Source organism: Rhinoderma darwinii, chromosome 3 (genome assembly GCF_050947455.1).
Source record: "Rhinoderma darwinii isolate aRhiDar2 chromosome 3, aRhiDar2.hap1, whole genome shotgun sequence".
Classification (NCBI taxonomy): domain Eukaryota; kingdom Metazoa; phylum Chordata; class Amphibia; order Anura; family Rhinodermatidae; genus Rhinoderma; species Rhinoderma darwinii.
In genome coordinates, this window is record NC_134689.1 from 54686611 (window position 1) to 54705090 (window position 18480).

Sequence of the window (18480 nt, forward strand, 5' to 3'; positions counted from 1 at the left end):
TGTGTCGATTAACGACACATACAGACATGGAATACGGCAGCTCCAGTCCCATAGGGAATGCGAACGGGGCCCGTTCCATCCACTATGGTGTACGCCGTCTGTGTGGGAACGGCGCATGCCTGTGGATTCCGCTCCTTGACGGAGTGCTTGATGTCTTTGTCCATATATGAACAGTGACATCGGGCAACTAACTCCTGAAGCGGAATCCCTGTCCACAGCGTTGCAGACGCTGTGACCAGGGATTCCACTCCAGGAGAAGCCCCTGACGTCTCTGTCCATTTAGTTGGGGGTGCCATCTACAGGGGTTCTGCAAAAAAATCTCCTCCTCCTCCTCACATCCACTTCGCGCTATGAGGAGGAGGAGGAGAGAAAGCACGTCTGTGGCAGTTGTCCAGAGGAGTGTCGCGGCACCCCTGGAGGATTCTCATGGGAACCTCATGTTGGGAACCACCAGTCTAGTAGATCACAGAGCAGGGAGATACCTACCTGCTCCGCTATAGTGTTGAATAGTATCTGCGTCTTTAGCAGGGCCGTATTTACAACTCACGCTGCCCTAGGCACTAAGCCTGAATATACCCCCATTAAAGGCCTATTTAGTTGAGCCAATTATCATCATGATTCGCCAGTTTCTGACCAATTATAATGATATTTGGTCAGTGTTAACAAAGTGGAAGATCAATGATAAAAACTTTGCTTATCGTTAATCTCTAATGAGAAAAAAAAAAAAGGTAATACACCCGGCTGTAGTCATAGCGATGCATATTCTGTTCTGAGCGTAGCCCGGCCTCCAGGGATGACGATGCATCCCATGTGACAGCTGCAGCCAATCAAAGGCTGCAGCGGTCACATGGACTACAGCGTCATCACAGGAGGCCGGGCTACGCTCCGAGAGGGAGAGAGGGACTACGGCTGGGAGTATTAGTTTTTTTTAAAATTTATTTCTGCAGTCTTTCCGCCCAAAAAAACGACACCAAAATTTGGTGCTGTTGTTCCCTTTGAAATTCCCTGCGGTTCTCAGGACGTATACACTGTGTGGTTTTACGTATCCGCCCTGTGTGTTCCTACCCTTATAATCAAGTTGCTCTCCCCCCACAAATATTATCTCTAATGGCTTATTCAGACGAATGGGATATACGTCCGTGCAACGCGCGTGATTTTCATGCGCGTTGCACGGACCTATATTAGTCTATGGGGCCGTGCAGACATGTGCGTGATTTTCATGCTGCGTGTGTCCGCTGCGTAAAAGTCATGACATGTCCGTTCTTTGAGCGTTTTTTGCGCATCACGCACGGTGCGTGAAAACCACGCATGCCGCACGGAAGCACTAACGTGCGAACAGCGTGATTCGCGCAACAGCAGTGAAAAGGATGAATGAAAACAGAAAAGCACCACGTGCTTTTTTGTTTACAAACATCCAAATGGAGTGTCATAATGATGGCGGCTGCGCAAAAAGCACGCAGCCACGCATCATATGCTGCTGCCGCACGGAGCTGTCAAATGCATTTTGCGCAGGCAAAACGCTGTGTTTTTTGCGTGCGCAAAAGGCACACGCTCGTGTGAATCCAGCCTAAGGGTAAGGCCACACGGAGCGGCCCTGACACGGTTGCAACGCAGCAAACAACCACGCCGTCACCATGTTCAGTGCGGCTGTCAAACAGCCTGTTAGTGGCCGCACGTATTCCAGTTACATTCGCATGCGCACTGCCGCTCCATTCATTCTCTATGGGAGCGCCGGAGATAGCCGAGTGCAGTGTTCGGCTTTTTCTGGCGCTCCCATAGAGAATGGATAGGAGGTAAGTTGTTGTGATTTGCAAAATCGTGCGGCCATAAAGGGTGTATTAATTCATGGCCGCACGATTTTGCAGATAAAGGGACGGTTTACCCGCGTTAACGTGCGGCCATGAGTTAATACACCCTTTATGGCCGCACGATTTTGCAAATTACAACAACTTACCTCCTATTCATTCTCTATGGGAGCGCCGGAAAAAGCAGAACACTGCACTCGGCTATCTCCGGTGCTCCCATAGAGAATGAATGGAGCGGCAGTGCGCATGCGAATGTAACCGGAATACCCCTTATCGAGGTATTTGACAGCCGCTCCTACATAGTGCCAGCGCGGTTGTTGGCCGCGTTGCGACAGTGTGAGGGCCGCTCCGTGTGGCCGTACCCTAAAGAATCCTTTCTCCCCATACATAACGCTAAGTTCCCCTCCCCCATGATTCATAATAAGCTCCTACACCACAAAAACTATACAGAAGTCCCCCTCCTCACAAAATACATTTATAAAGAATCCCCCCACTCCTATAGCATTTAGGGCAATGTCCCCTCCCACACAAAATCGATCTGTAAAAAATACACACTCAAAGTACCTCTAACCTAGTCTCCCCTCCCCCACAAAATCGATCTTTTAAAAAAAAACAAAAAAAACATCCTGTTACACATCAAATAAAGCCCCCTCTCTCACACAGCACATAAATAAACATAGATTAAGCTAAAGCTGCTGCACTTACCTGACTCTGGAGCTCCGTGGAGGAGTCTTCACTGGGGCAGCAGCACAGCAGGAAGGAGCTGCGTGAGGTGCTGAGTGTGTGTGACACTGCAGTACAGGCTGTGCCGATTGGTGGAGCAGACAGAAGCACCTGCTGCTCCTCCAATCAGCGCTCACTTCACGCAGCAGTGCAGAGGGAGGAACATTTCTCCTCTATTCTGCTCGTACCCACTGGCGCCCCCCTTGCAGCATGGCGGCCGGCGCCCTGTGCGACCGCACGTGTCGCACATAGCTAAGGCCGGCCATGTATATGAGTGATCGTCCTGGATGTATCGGTGTTATAATCAGTAGAAATGACTCCAGAAAGACATTGTATAGAAATAAAACCATTGCCTCCCCTTCTCCAAGGCTTCAGGGGCTAAGGGGGAGAATTTAGAGAACATTTCCTCTATATAGAATTGGATTGGCTGCTCGACCTTGTCCTGTCCCTTTAAATAACAGTTGCTGCTGCTCAAGATGTTGTAGATGTTGGCTCCGCCCCTGCACATTATCACATTATATAAGGAGCTGCAGAGCTGACACTCCTTTGAGGGTTGTAGTTGTTGGTGTCAGGTAAGTCCACGGTGTCTTCGGCTCCTGTTGTGTCCTTCATTATCTTCTATCACGTCTCGTCCTCTTCAGCAATAGTCACTTCTAAGGAAAACCTTGACTTTTCCTCCTTTTGTAGGTTTAGAGTTGGTGAATTACAGAGAATCAGGTAAATCCATCTTTACAGTAAATGTACAATGTGTCTGATAACGCTCAGAAGCTGCTTCTAACCAGAGGACATTCACATCTTCCGACAGCAGGCTATCACAGCTCAATGTGCAGGGACCGATCGCGGTGGTCCCCGCCGATTAAGCCCTTAGAAGCCGGGTTCAATAGCTTTCGCGGCTTCTTAGGGGTTAAAGCACCATTGACGTCCCGCGACATTATCGCTGGGCATCAATGGCTGCTATGGCAACCGGATGCCTAACCATGGTATCTGGCTATGCCATCTACGGAAGCCTAGTGGGTCATGACAAAGTCAGGAGCCACTATGCTTGCTGTCAGAAAGTGGCTGACAGCTCTAATACACTGCACTACGCATGTAGTGCAGTGTATTAGAATAGCAATCGGGGCCTCCTGCCATCAAGTCCCCTAGTGGGACAAAGGAAAAAAAGTTGTTTAAAAATAAGAAAAAAAAAAAGTTTTGAAAGTGATAAAAAATAAAAATCCCCCTTTTTCCCTTATCAGTCCTTATTATTAATAAAAATAAACGATAAATATTTGGTATCGCCGTGTCCGTAACGGCCTGATCTACAAAAGTATTTCGTTATCTATCACGCGCGGTTAACGCCATAAAACAAAATAATAATAAACCATACCAGAATCACAATTGTTTGGTCACATCAAAAAGTGGCATGTACCTAAAAATGGTTCTGATCGAAACTACAGTTCGCTACGCAAAAAACAAAAGTCCTCACACGGCTTTCCTGATGGAAAAATAAAAAAGTTCTGGCTCTTAGAATGAGGCAGCACAAAAAGTAAATGATTTTGTCTAAAAAGTATTTTCTTGTGCAAAGGCAATAAGACATAATAAAAACTATAAACATCTGGTATCGCCGTAATCGTATCGCCCCGCAGAATAAAGTGAATATGTCATTTATAGCGCACGGTGAATGCTGTAAAAAAACCACGCCACTTAAAAATAGAATAAAAACTGATCAAATAGTCGCAGGCACCCCAAGAAAACGGCAATGAATTCCTCAAGGTGTCTAGTTTCCAAAATGGGGTCACTTTTAAGGAGTTTCCCCTGTACTGGTACCTCAGAAGCTGCAAATGCGACATGGCGCCTAGAAGCCAATCCAGCAAAATCAACACGTCAAATAGCGCTCCTGCCATTCTGAGCTCTGCTATTTGTCCAACCAGAAGTTTATTACCACATATGAGGTATTGTCGTAATCAGGAGAAATTGCTTTACAAATGTTGGGGGGTACCCGAAAATGTGATTTTCAGTTGCACAGCCTAATTCCACAAAATGCAGCAAAAAACCTGTGGGATCTAAATGTCCACTATACCCCTCGATAAGTTCCTTGAGGAGTGTAGTTTGCCAAATAGGGTCACTTTTGGGGGGTTTCCACTGTTTTGGCACCACAAGACCTCTTCAAACCGGACATGGTGCCTAATAAAAAAGACTCTAGATGCTCCTTTACTTCTGAGGCCGGTGCTTCAGTCCATTACCACATTAGGGCCACATGTGGAATATTTCTCAAATCCGAATAATCTGGGCAATACGTATTGAGTTGTGTTGTAAAACCTTCTGTTTTACAGGAAAAAATGGGATAAAAAGGATTTTCTGACCAAAGAAATGAAATGTGTAAATTTCACCTCTACTTTGCTTTAAATTCCTGTGAAATAACTGTGAAATAACTGTGTAAATAACTTTCTAAATGCGGTTTTGAATACGTTGAGGGGTCTAGTTTCTAAAATGGGGTGTTTTATGGGGTTCAAATCCACTTCAGAACTGAATTGGTACCTAAAAAAAAAAAAAAAAGGCTTTTGAAATTGTATTCAAAATATGAGAAATTGCTGCTTATGTTCTAAGCCGTGTAACGTCCTAGAAAAAAAAAATAATGTAAAAAAAATGATGACCACATATAGTAGACATATGGGAAATGTGAACTAGTCACTATTTTGGGTGGTATAACCATCGGTCTTACAAGCAGATGCATTTAAAGTCAGAAAAATTCAATTTTTTTTTTACATTTTCTCTAAATTTTGCTATTTTTCACAAATAAACACTGAATATATCGACCAAATTTTACCACTAACATAAAGCCCAATGTGTCACGAGAAAACAATCTGAGAATCGCTCATTGCTTATATTATGATTTGGCATTCTGCGTATGCCAAAGAATTATTGCCTGGCAGTCTATTAGGCTGTCACTGACTAATGAGCATATACCCATGCAAGCCTGGGGGCCTTTGTTGGCAACCCATTGTGGTGACAGAGGGAGCTACCTCCATCTGTAGCCACTTAGATGCCGTGGTTGCCATTGACCACAGCATTTAAAGGGTTAAGCAGCTGGGTTCGAAGGTAACTCCAATCGCGGCCGTTGCAGTGGTTTGTCGGCTGTAGATTACAGCCAGCACCCCCTGCAGATGGCGCAGGCACAGCTCCTGTGCCCATGCCATCCACTGGACATACCATTATGTCTCATTGTGCTAAATAGACAATGCGCCTGTTTAAGCAAATGGGTTAATGCATATCCGAGTTTTACATAACTATAACGTGATGCCCATAGCCTGCTATGGGCCAATACTGTACCTCCTTGTGCCTCAAATGTTATACGTATGAATCTGTGAGGGAAAAAAAATGTGATCCGCTTCGTTACACGTTGTATTATGCAGACACTCTCCCCTAGAATTACTGCTTCTAGCAGAGTACGATGCCTCATGGAGGTACCATGCTATGGCACACAAACACCAAGGGGGTAAATACTTTCGCAAGGCACTGCAAGTAACGTGATTTATATACGGTTGGTAGGTAGAAACATACAAATAAACACATCTGCAAAATCCTTTAAAGTTTAGGAATGTTTATGGCACCGTATGTTCATAATAAATGCGGTGACATAATGGCGCTTGTATATTCTTAGGTATTCTGTGAGCCTCAGAATGATGGGAGTAGGAGTGCTGGCACAGTACTGATGTAGAGCTACAGCATACAGTACTTTATGATCCATATAGTCCCTCAAAATAGCGGCCTAGGTGTGGAAAAAAAAGAATTGTAAAATTAATTAAATTTCTCTTATGCCAGGCAAACTTGAGGCTTATGCCAATAAATACAGTAGCAATGCAAAGTAAAATCTTATAAGACTTTCAAACAGCGATCCTACAACAAAACGCTTGGCCGTTCATCAGGCGCACAATGGACATGGAAAGCAATTTTGGTGCCGTCTTCTATTGAATTCCTGGATTGTGCATGGAGAGTTAGTATTTCTTTCTGATATGTCACAGCCGATTGTAACAAAGCTGCTGAAGTCCTATATAATCAGCTCAGTCATACACCAGCAATTTAATCACACCCTCAATCTGGAGCCTTCCAATTCAGCTTCCTGTAAGGCTCGGACAGGGCATCCCGATATCCATGTTTCATATGATTACTTGCCAGACCTTTAGACCTTTATTACTTTCACTTCTCTGCTATGGAGTTATTCCAGTTATGTGCTGTACAGAGTTTTAATGTGATTCCCGAGCCATGGATAGACGTCTAGAGCTCCAGGTTATTCTACAATTTCAGATCCATTAAAGGAAGCAAGTCATCAAATGCTGTGTAAAACTGTCCACATGGGTGCATGGTGGAAAAAGACAGGGCTGCACCAAGCTATTTTCGACCCTTTCCCCAATCTTTACAACTTTTAAGCAATACAAGCCCCGGTAACAGTGATCATAATATAGTTACATTTTACCTATACTGTAAAAAACAAACGCAGGCTGGGAGGGCAAAAACATTTAATTTTAAGAAAGCCAATTTCCCCAGGATGAGGGCTGCAATTCAGGATATGGACTGGGAAGAACTAATGTCAAATAATGGGACAAATTATAAATGGGAGATTTTCAAATCTACTTTGAGTTATTATAGTGCAAAATTTATTCCTATAGGTAACAAGTATAAACGACTCAAATTAAACCCCACATGGCTTACACCTTCTGTGAAAGGGGCAATACATGACAAAAAAAGGGCATTTAAAAAATACAAATCTGAGGGTACAGCTGTAGCCTTTGTAAAATATAAAGAGCTTAATAAAATCTGTAAAAATGTAATAAAATTAGCAAAAATACAAAATGAAAGGCAGGTGGCCAAGGATAGTAAAACAAATCCCAAAAAATTCTTCAAGTATATAAATGCTAAAAAGCCAAGGTCTGAACATGTAGGACCCCTAGATAATGGTAATGGGGAGTTGATCACAGGGGATCAAGAGAAGGCAGAGTTACTAAATGGGTTCTTTAGCTAGGTATATACAACAGAAGAAAGAGCAGCTGATGTAGCTGGTGCCAGTGCTGTTAATATATCAGTTGATATACTGAATTGGATGAATGTAGAGATGGTCCAAGCTAAATTAAATAAAATAAATGTGCACAAGGCCCCGGGACCAGATGGGTTACACCCTAGAATTCTTAAAGAGCTTAGTTCAGTTATTTCTGTCCCCCTTTTCATAATATTCAGAGAATCTCTAGTGACTGGTATAGTGCCAAGGGACTGGCGCAGCGCAAATGTGGTGCCTATTTTCAAAAAGGGCTCTAGGTCTTCCCCAGGTAATTATAGACCAGTAAGCTTAACATCCATCGTGGGGAAAATGTTTTAGGGGCTATTGAGGGACTATATACAGGATTATGTGACAATAAATAGCATTATAAGTGACAGCCAGCACGGTTTTACTAAGGACAGAAGTTGTCAAACTAACCTAATCTGTTTTTATGAAGAGGTGAGCAGAAGTCTAGACAGAGGGGCCGCTGTGGATTTAGTGTTTTTGGACTTTGCAAAGGCATTTGACACTGTCCCCCATAGACGCCTAATGGGTAAATTAAGGACTATAGGTTTAGAAAATATCGTTTGTAATTGGATTGAGAATTGGCTCAAGGACCGTATCCAGAGAGTTGTGGTCAATGATTCCTTCTCTGAATGGTCACCGGTTATAAGTGGTGTACCCCAGGGTTCAGTGCTGGGACCACTATTATTCAACTTATTTATTAATGATATAGAGGATGGGAATAATAGTACTATTTCTATTTTTGCAGATGACACCAAGTTATGTAATATAGTTCAGTCTATGGAAGATGTTCATGAATTGCAGGCAGATTTAAACAAACTAAGTGTTTGGGCGTCCACTTGGCAGATGAAGTTTAATGTAGATAAATGTAAAGTTATGCATCTGGGTACCAACAACCTGCATGCATCATATGTCCTAGGGGGAGCTACACTGGCGGATTCACTTGTTGAGAAGGATCTGGGTTTACTTGTAAATCATAAACTCAATAACAGCATGCAGTGTCAATCAGCTGCTTCAAAGGCCAGCAGGATATTGTCGTGTATTAAAAGAGGCATGGACTCGCGGGACAGGGATGTAATATTACCACTTTTACCGCATTAGTGAGGCCTCATCTAGAATATGCAGTTCAGTTCTGGGCTCCAGTTCATAGAAAGGATGCCCTGGAGTTGGAAAAAATACAAAGAAGAGCAACGAAGCTAATTAGGGGCATGGAGAATTTAAGTTATGAGGATAGATTGAAAGAATTAAACCTATTTAGCCTTGAAAAAAGACGACTAAGGGGGGACATGATTAACTTATATAAATATATTAATGGCACATACAAAAAATATGGTGAAATCCTGTTCCTTGTAAAACCCCCTCAAAAAACAAGGGGGCAAAAGGTTCAAGCTGGAGAAAAAAAGGTTCAAGCTGCAGAGGCGACAAGCCTTCTTTACAGTGAGAACTGTGAATCTATGGAATAGCCTACCGCAGGAGCTGGTCACAGCAGGGACAGTAGATGGCTTTAAAAAAGGGTTAGATAATTTCCTAGAACAAAAAAATATTAGCTCCTAGGTGTAGAAATTTTTCCTTCCCTTTTCACTTCCCTTGGTTGAACTTGATGGACATGTGTCTTTTTTCAGCCGTACTAACTATGTAACTATGTAACTATGTAATATTGTAATATATACAAGGCCCTCTATATGTAACACTAGCATAGAACAAGAATGCAATAATTTCTAGTAAATTTACACTTGTTTAGTCCATACAGCCCAGCCTATAAAATATACAGGTTCTCAATAAATGTATAAATGAAAATTCAGTGAATGTTTAGGATTGTTCTAAACTGTTAATAAATGCGGCACACAATTTGAGACAGAATTCTGGTACTTTTTGAATAGTAAATGTGCCCCAATGTCTAAAGAAAGTCTGAAGTCTACCCCTCTGATCACATGATTCGGCTGTTGCACTGTTCCTCCCCCAGAGACAGAATTCTGGTGCTTTTTGAATAGTAAATGTGCCCCAATGTCTAAAGAAAGTCTGAAGTCTACCCCTCTGATCACATGATTCGGCTGTTGCACTGTTCCTCCCCCAGAGCAGCTATAGATTTGCCTTACTTGATGACATTATTTTTGCTTGCATTTAAATAAACATACATATTAGCTATCTAAAAGCAGATCTGCAAGTTCTACAAAATATAATAATCCCACTACTGCCATAGCCAAATATGTAACACTGACGCGTTGCAATCCTAAAAAGCAAAACCCATATACATTCTAGACAACAATCAATATATTTTGTAAACAAAATAATTTAATTGTAACACTACAAAATTACATTTACATGACAAATATTTTGAAATAAGCACAAAGAAGAAAAACATTTTCAGGCTGCAAGTTATTTATTACATGTTCCAGGATGTTATTTCATACATTAATGCTTTCAGTTGTCTTGCTTCATAAGTAACGGTGTTCTTGCCAATGTGCATCTTCTCTTCTTCCAGTGGTTGCTCGATTATGGCAGGTATGTTTTTACCATAAACTGGCAGGGAATGAATAAATTACATTTGTATGAGATTATTAAATTATACGATGACACAAATCCTCTATACCATTATTTACATGTGTTTAGAAGCACTTCGGATTTTCTACTCTTTAACAAAGTTGCATTTACAACAACAAGTAGACATCTAGACATTCCAAATATATTTGTCTGATTGTAAAAGTGGCATCCATGATAAGATATTGTGTGCTACGTAAAAGCACACAGCGTATCCGCCCTGTGTGACGCAGGGAATTCCGGGTGAAAAACTGCACCAAAGTTGTGGTGTAGTTTTTCGGCTGGATTGTCCGCTTCGGAAAACTGCACATAAAAAAAAAAAGGTTTCATATTTACATAGCCATGGCGACACGTCCCTCCGCTGTCCTGCAGCCTGGCCTCCTGGGATGACGTTTCATCTGATGTAACCGCTGCAGCTTGTGGTTGGCTGCAGCGGTCACATGGGATAAAACGTCATCCCAGGAGGCCGGCCCCGACGAATAAACACAGAATTATGGGTAAGTATAAGATTTTTTTTCTGAGTTGCGTTTTTTGTGACGGAATCGCTGCTTTTCCGCTGCAAAATAGTGGTATTCATAGCTAAATAGAAATCATTGTTGCTCATTAATTTACGTGGAAAGCTGTATGCCTCAGGGAGTTAGTGAGGCTCACAGGGCATGTAACCCAAGTACTCAGTGCAATGGGTAGGCATTACTATTTCGGCAGTAGACTCACTTTGCATGGTGAAGGAGAGTGAAGCGGTCACCCATGTGCAAGATGTTGATTGGGCTACTGAACTACAAAGTCACCTCAGCATAAAGGGATTTGTATGTATGACTTTGTGGGGGAGGGCACCAAATTAAATTTTTGCCTCAGGTGAAAAGCTTCTGCCCTCGGATATTCTGGAGAGCTGAGAAAAAGATCACATCACACACTTCCTTGCTTCACCCTTACCAAACATAAATAGCTCTATTTATAAGGAGAGCAAGTGGGTGAGTTTCCGGCTCCGTAAATAGAATTTTGGGAGCTGGACAGAGCAATGAAGGGTTATTCCCAACTTAGACAATGGACCGCTGACCGCAGATTCCAGACGGAGACTAGTGGAGAGCAAGCCCACCATCCACTAGCCCCCGCCTGGAATCACCTGTCACAAACTTTCAAAAACTTACTTTCACAATGTTCCAAAAATTGAATACTTTCATAGATCACATTGTCCTGAAGCATGATCATGTGTTTTGACATGTTTTCCAGCAAGGATAGAAAGCATCTTTTTGCATAATACCATGTGTCTGTTCCAAGCTGTAAAAAAAAATAAAAAAATATCAAGATATATTGTCAAGAAAATAATCATTCTGCCCAAATCTCGTATGCAATTTGGCCATGTTACAGACAAAAAAGTTACATATATTTGTTTTTCTGTAAAATGGTGGAAAATGTGGGAAGAGCAAGTACTATATGCAATCTACAGGAAGTTGCAGAGGAAAGTTAAATGTAATAATACGCATCGTTTACGTCTGAAAATAGGTCGTGTGAACCCAGCCTAAAGGATCTGCCAGACACAGCTTCTGTGTCGACGCCTGTGGTTAATCAGTCTGCACCTGCTCCTAGGTCTGATAGAGTGACTCGATCTGCTACCACTCAGGCTGGTAGGCTGAGGAGTGGGAGAACCTATCACAGCCTGGCCAGACGGTTCTAGCTCCCGCCCTCGGTCTATGTATACCTTCATTTGCTTCTTGTCTTTGCCTGTGAATCTCTCGTTTCCTGGCTCTGCTGTTCCAGCTATTACTATTGACCTCAGCTACATTTTGACACTGACTACGCTCCTGCTCTTTGTTTGGTACCTCGTACACTCCTGGTTTGACTCGGCTCGTTCACTACTCTTGTTGCTCACGGTGTTGCTGTGGGCAACTGCCCCTTTTCCGTTTGCTTCTGTGTTCCCTTGTCTGTTTGTCTGTCGGGCAAATATTGAGCGTAGGGACCGTCGCCCAGTTGTACGCCGTCGCCTAGGACGGGTCGTGCAAGTAGGCAGGGACTGAGTGGCGGGTAGATTAGGGCTCACCTGTCTGTTTCCCTATCCCGTCATTACATTAAATGTCTGCATTTATAACATGCTTATAGAGGGTTAAAGGGGTGATCTCATAAAGACGCAAATTGACATCAAAGAGTCCCCCGCTCGGGATCCCCATCTATGAGCCAGAACGGATAAACGCTCAGACAGATTGGAGTTATCATGTATTACATGGCCGACCAGTCATCTGTCATGGCCAGTTATTCAATGTAAAACTACATTTCCTCAACAGCGGTCACTGCAGGAGATAAATCTGCTTAGCTGCAGCTTCCCCCAGCAAAATCAGCTGTTTGATGGGGGGCCAAATTGAAAGGGGTCGTCTTTGATGAGAAAACCCCTTTAAACTAGTGTGCGTTAGTAGTAGAAACTATATGGCTCTCAAAATCGGAGCTTGATGGAGGAAGGCTGTATGCTGAGCCCAGAGTCCAGCTTTCTGGAGCACAGCATTGCAAATGAAGGGGTATGATGCTTGGAGGAGTCACAGGCCACATCTCAGAAAATGTGTAAAGTTCAGCCGAGTCTAGCCTGTCACCCATTATCGGGCCTGGTCCTCTTTAACTCTACAAGAGCTACACATATGATAGAGAGCAGGTGCTGATCCACATCCTATATTTGCAAAAACTGTTGGAAGCAAACTTACTTGTAAAGATTTGCAATGTTTTAATATCCTAAAAGACTAAACCTCTGTGGTTGAGTTAAAATATTCAGACTTGCCTTTTTGTTGTATGGCTCCAAGCTTTTGATAACTCGTGATATGCCAAATTCATAATTCCCTTTAGCACAGTAAAGAGTTCTGTTGAAAAACAGAAAAAATAAATAAATCATTAGTAAGCCTCCTAAACATATGATATGCAGAGAGGAGCTTTGGAAGGAACATTTGTAAAGAATCCTTCCACATTGTGATATTAAATCAGAGCCAATGCCCTACAGTACTCTACTGCGCGAGTCCACTATTATGGACGTATGTCCAAATTGCACCTTGCCGACCATCTTTTCTGCAGACTCAGCACATTAAGGGGGAATAATATGCAGTCTTCTGTCTGAAACAATACATACACCTACGTTATAGAACAAGACCTTTTGTTCTTCATTTGTCAAAGCATCCACCATTGCTAGTCATTTCATCTCTCTTTTTTTTTTTTTAATCAGTTCAATTTTATTCAACAAACTTCACATCTTTACAGGTCATTGTACTTTCTCATACAGTGTATAAGCAAATTTCCACAGACCCAATTATTTATTTCCAACCAAACATTCCCTTCCCCCCAACTCCCCCTTGTATCCCCCCCGCCGGTCTTCTCGATACCACTTTTTCAATCCTATCTCCTTCTCTTCCCCTTTTCCATTCCCCATCCTACGCCTGCTCTCCGTATGTACCCCACCGTCAGTAGCCCTATACCTGAACGTGTGACCGTAGTGTCATTAGCTCCGCAGAAGCATACCCAGATTGATCAATCCACCTAGCCCATTGTTTTTCAAACTTGACCTTGGACCCCCTCTTGGAGTATATCCTATATTCCATCAGAACCTGTGAGTTAAGTGCCCCTATGATTTCTTGTTTTGAGGGTGGCTCCGCATCCAGCCAGTGCTTTGCTATTCCTTTCCTAACTTGGTATAGTATTTTTGCGATTGCCAAACCTGACATCCTATCCCCCTCCAAATCCCCAACATACCCTAGCAGAATTACCACAGGATCCCATGGAATCTGTACCTCAAACACTCTCCCCAATATCTCCGATATTTCCGTCCACAGAATCCCCAACCTCCCGCATGTCCAGAACATATGGAGGATGTCTGCTTTTTCCTCCGGGCACCTAGGGCACTTGGCATCTGCTCTTAATACCATTTGTTTCAGCACCCACGGGGTCCTATACACCCTATGTATCAGAAACAACTGCGATCTTCGTTGTGCTAGATTAATGGACAAAGTACATGTTGCTGCCAATACCGCCTCCCAGTGGTCTGTCGGGATAGGACCCACATCCCTCTCCCATATAGCTTTTACTGGTGCCATAGGATCCCCCAGATGTTCCGCCAATAACCTGCGATAAACCAATGAAATTAATCCTTTTGACGTTACTGCTTTTGCAATATGTTCCAACACTCCCGCGGCATGTATTGCCATGTCTACACTGGCCGCTTGTGTCTGCACAGCGTGCCGAATCTGCAGGTACTGATAGAACATGCGGGAGTCCAGCTGAAACCCCTCCCTTATTTGCTGAAAGGATTTGAGTATGTCTCCCTCGTACAACTGACTCAATCGTATTATGCCTTGCTGCTCCCACCCCTGCATCCCTTCCAATTTACCCAATTCCCCCAGATAGGCATTCCTCCAGAGTGGTGTATATTTAGTGCACTCTCCTATCCCCAGCAATTGCTTGCACTGCCACCACACCTTGTGTATGAGAAGCAGAGTGGGTCTGGTACTCGCCATCCGTTTATAGCTGTGCGCTTCCAGTCCTGCCAACGGGTTCTCCCCCCCCCCCAGATATGATAGGATGCGCGCACTGGACCCCCATGTCTCTTCCTGCTCCCACCCCCAGAAATGCTGACATTGGGCAGCTAAATAATACACCAAGCATTGGGCACAGCCAGGCCCCCCTCCTCTTTAGGCAATTGTAGTTTCTCCAGTTTAATCCTGGGTACCCCCTTCTTCCATACTAGGTCCCTAAAAAGGTTGTGCAACCTCCTAAACCAATATTTGGGGATCCATACCGGGGAGTTATGTAGGACGTACAGCACCTGGGGCATAAGGATAATTTTAATCAGATTCGTCCTACCCAGAGCCGATAGCGGTAACTTATTCCACGCCTCTACTTTGGCTTTTATCGTTGTTAACAGTGGCATTACATTAAGGGACATATAATCCTGTGCTTTCGCCGTCACCCTAACCCCCAAATACTTAAACTTCGTGACCACCGGTATCTCCACCTCCTCCTCCCCAGTCTGGATAACCCCCGGGTCCATGAGCATTAGAGCCGATTTTGACCAATTAATGAGCAATCCCGAATATTTCCCAAACCGCTTAATCAGGGCCATCACTAACGGTAGTGTGCGCTCGGTATCCGCCATGAATAGCAGCATATCATCTGCGTATAATGCAATTCGTTCCTCCACCCCCCCATATCTCAACCCCTGAATATGTTCATGTTGTCTCACTGCACACGCCAATGGTTCCACCGCCAACGCGAACAACAACGGAGATAATGGACATCCCTGACGTGTTCCCCGCGCCAGCGCGAACCGATCCGATAGTACCCCATTCACCCTTATCTTTGCAGTCGGGGCTACGTATAACAACTTTACCCATTTTATGAAATTAGGGCCAAATCCCATTTTCTCTAGAACTGACCACAAATATTTCCATTCCACGCAATCGAACGCTTTAGCCGCGTCTAAGGACAGAATGGCTCTCCCCCCATGATTATCCGGAAGAACTTGTAAATTCAAGAACAGCCGTCTCAGATTCACCGCCGTCGATTTGGATGCCATAAAGCCAGCCTGATCTCCATGTACCACCCCAGCCACTTCCTTAGCTAGTCGAAGCGCCAATACTTTTGCTATGATTTTAATATCCGCCGTCAATAGAGAAACTGGTCTATAGGAGCCCGGGAGCTGGGGATCCTTCCCCTCTTTAGGCAGAACTACTATAGTTTCTTCGTACATTGTTTCCGGGAGCCGCCCCCTATCAAAACTATCCAAAAGAGTGGCCATTAACTGAGGTGTGAGTTCCTCCCCATATTCCTTAAAAACCTCCACCGGAAGACCATCCGGCCCCGGCGCCTTTTCACTGGCTAGTATCCCTATGGCTGCCTGGAGCTCCTCCAGAGATATGGGCTCCTCCAATGTCCCTCTCTCCTCCCCTCCCAACCTGGGAAGGTCGATCTCCCCTATATACTCTTCCAGCTGTTGGGGTGTGTATCTGCTCTAGAGGCATACAAATCTGAGTAAAACTGCTGAAAAACTTTCAAAATCTGTCCTCTATCCGTCTCCGACTTCCCCCCCCTCCCCCCTAATAGTGTGTATATAATTATTCTCCCTCTGAGCCTGCGCCATCCATGCCAGTAACCGTCCAGTGGTTTCCCCCCCTCATAATATTGGCGTTTTAAAAACATCCTTTTGTTATCTGCCCTCTCCAACTGATGCTGTTATAACAACCGCTGCGCCTCCACCCAATGCTTCAGTGTGTCCGGTGTGCTATCTGCTATATGTAGCCTTTCTGTCTCCGTTACCCTTTCCAACAGCGCTTCCCCTAATTGTCTAGACCGTGTTTTTACTGCCGAAATGTGCTGGATGAACACCCCTCTCAGCCATGCCTTCATCGCATCCCACAGTATCTCTTGCGGTACCGTTCCCGAGTTGAATTGAAAATATTCCTTTATGAGGTCTAAAATTTGTTTATTATCTATCAACTTCAGCCAAAAGGCATTGAGTTTCCAGCACCCTTGCCCCCGCCCTGTCCTCCCCTCCGTCTCTACCTTCATTAACAAAGGAGAATGATCCGATAAAGCTCTTTGTAGGTATTCTATCCGGGCTACAAAGGGTACCGCTGCCGGTGAGCACAAGATTAGGTCTATCCTGGATAAAGACTGATACGTGGAAGACGCACAAAAATACTGAAACCTATTTGGATGCTTATCCCTCCATATGTCCCGCCAACCCATTTCAGCAATGAGATGACCAAACGCTGTTAAACCTCCCCCTGTCATGCCAAATTTATCCATATTAGTATTCAATACCGCGTTAAAATCCCCCATCACTAGTAACGGCACCTCCGGGAATCTAGCCAGTTCCTCCACCACTTTCTTGATACACCCGCTAGAAAATGGAGGGGGGACATACAACACCACCAACACACAATTCCAATGATACAGCGTACAGTGTACCCCCACATACCGCCCCTCCCCATCCTGGAAGGAGTCATGACATATAAATGGCACTGCCCTATGTATGAGAAGACTCACCCCCCTTGAATATGTAGTATGGTAAGAATGAAAACTATGGCCTACCCAGGCCCTATGCATCATGGAGACTGAATCCCTAGTCATATGTGTCTCTTGTAGTCCTATCACCCTCGACTCCTGCTTCTTAACAAAATCAAATACCGCCTGCCGTTTTCTGGCTTCCCGCAAGCCCCGTACATTCCAGGACAAACAATTAAGTGATCCCATCATCCCTCAACATATCCCAACACATCCTTTCCTGTTCTCATAATTTTACATATCCGACCGGCTGGGTCATCTTTCCCTCCCTCCCCTCCCCCCCTGTAACCTCCCCCGTAAACCTACCCCTTTCCAAGGGTTGGGGCGACAGAACGTATCTGCCATTACCCATAACAAGCGTCGGCAGGTCAACTCCGCCCACCGTACATTCAACAATACCATAACTCGCTATTCACGTTTCCCGCGTAACTGACCATCCCTCCCGCTGCCTTTTCTTTGCAAATAAACAACCATCCCTTCAACATATCGGTACCCTTCAATGTCCATAAACAAATTCTTCCGCTCCCGGTCTTCCGCGTTCACTGCAGCCATGCCCTCCAACTCCAAGTCCAAACATGACCAGGAACCCTCAATGCCATATCTTGCAATGTTCTACGACACCTGGTTCAGTCCCGCATACCCAGCCTCCTTTTGTCAGCCGGTCTGTTCCGGATCAACGCCGTCCCTCTGCCTCCGCCGGTCTCAGCTGACTTTCATGGCTATCCAACCATCTAACCGCTTCTCTCGGTGTCTCGAAAAAGGAAGTTGTGCCCAGCGCCACCACTCTCAGACGGGCAGGATACATCATTGAATATTGCACTTGTAACGCCCTTAGGCGTCTCTTTATATCCATAAACTGTGATCTTTTCCGTTGTACTTCCATAGAGAAACCCGGGAAGAAGGACACTTTCACCCCATTAAAGGAGATGTCTTGACGCTCTCTAGCTTTCCTCAGGATCTTGTCTCTATCTTTGTAATGTAAAATCTTTATCAGCACCGGTCTCGGCGGCCTCCCCGGAGGGCCGGGTCTGGTCGGCACCCTGTGCGCTCTCTCCACCGCAAATAAAGGGGTCAATTCCTCTCTGCCAAATGTGTCTATCAGCCATTTTTCAAAGAAATCATCCGGATTCGCTCCCTCCACTCTTTCTGGAACCCCCACTAGGCGAACGTTATTCCGTCTCAACCGAATTTCCATGTCATCTGTCTTTGCCAGCAATGTCGCCACTGCCTGCGAGTGCGCTTGTACATCCTGCTTTATGTGAGGAATCGCATCCTCCATGTCTGAGACTCTCCCCTCCACAGCAGTGGTGCGTTCCGCTACTTTTTGCAGGTCGTTCCTGAGCAGCAAAA

At 44.5% G+C, this 18480-nt stretch overlaps 2 protein-coding genes across 3 annotated transcripts in view; one reads left to right on the plus strand and one right to left on the minus strand.

Moving 5' to 3' along the window:
* The window catches only part of LOC142748938 (uncharacterized), a 148153-nt gene that overhangs the window by 16970 nt on the left and 112703 nt on the right, over positions 1–18480 (plus strand). The window lies entirely within an intron of this gene.
* Positions 9925–18480, minus strand: part of LOC142748937 (intraflagellar transport protein 70A) — a 73217-nt gene continuing 64661 nt past the window's right edge. For both annotated transcript variants that reach the window (XM_075856351.1, XM_075856352.1), the window contains 3 exons: positions 12863–12941; positions 11250–11379; positions 9925–10083 (listed from right to left, as the gene is read on the minus strand). In XM_075856351.1, the coding sequence (XP_075712466.1) occupies positions 9947–10083; positions 11250–11379; positions 12863–12941 (346 nt within the window). In that variant the 3' untranslated portion in view covers positions 9925–9946. The remainder of the gene's footprint in view (positions 10084–11249; positions 11380–12862; positions 12942–18480) is intronic.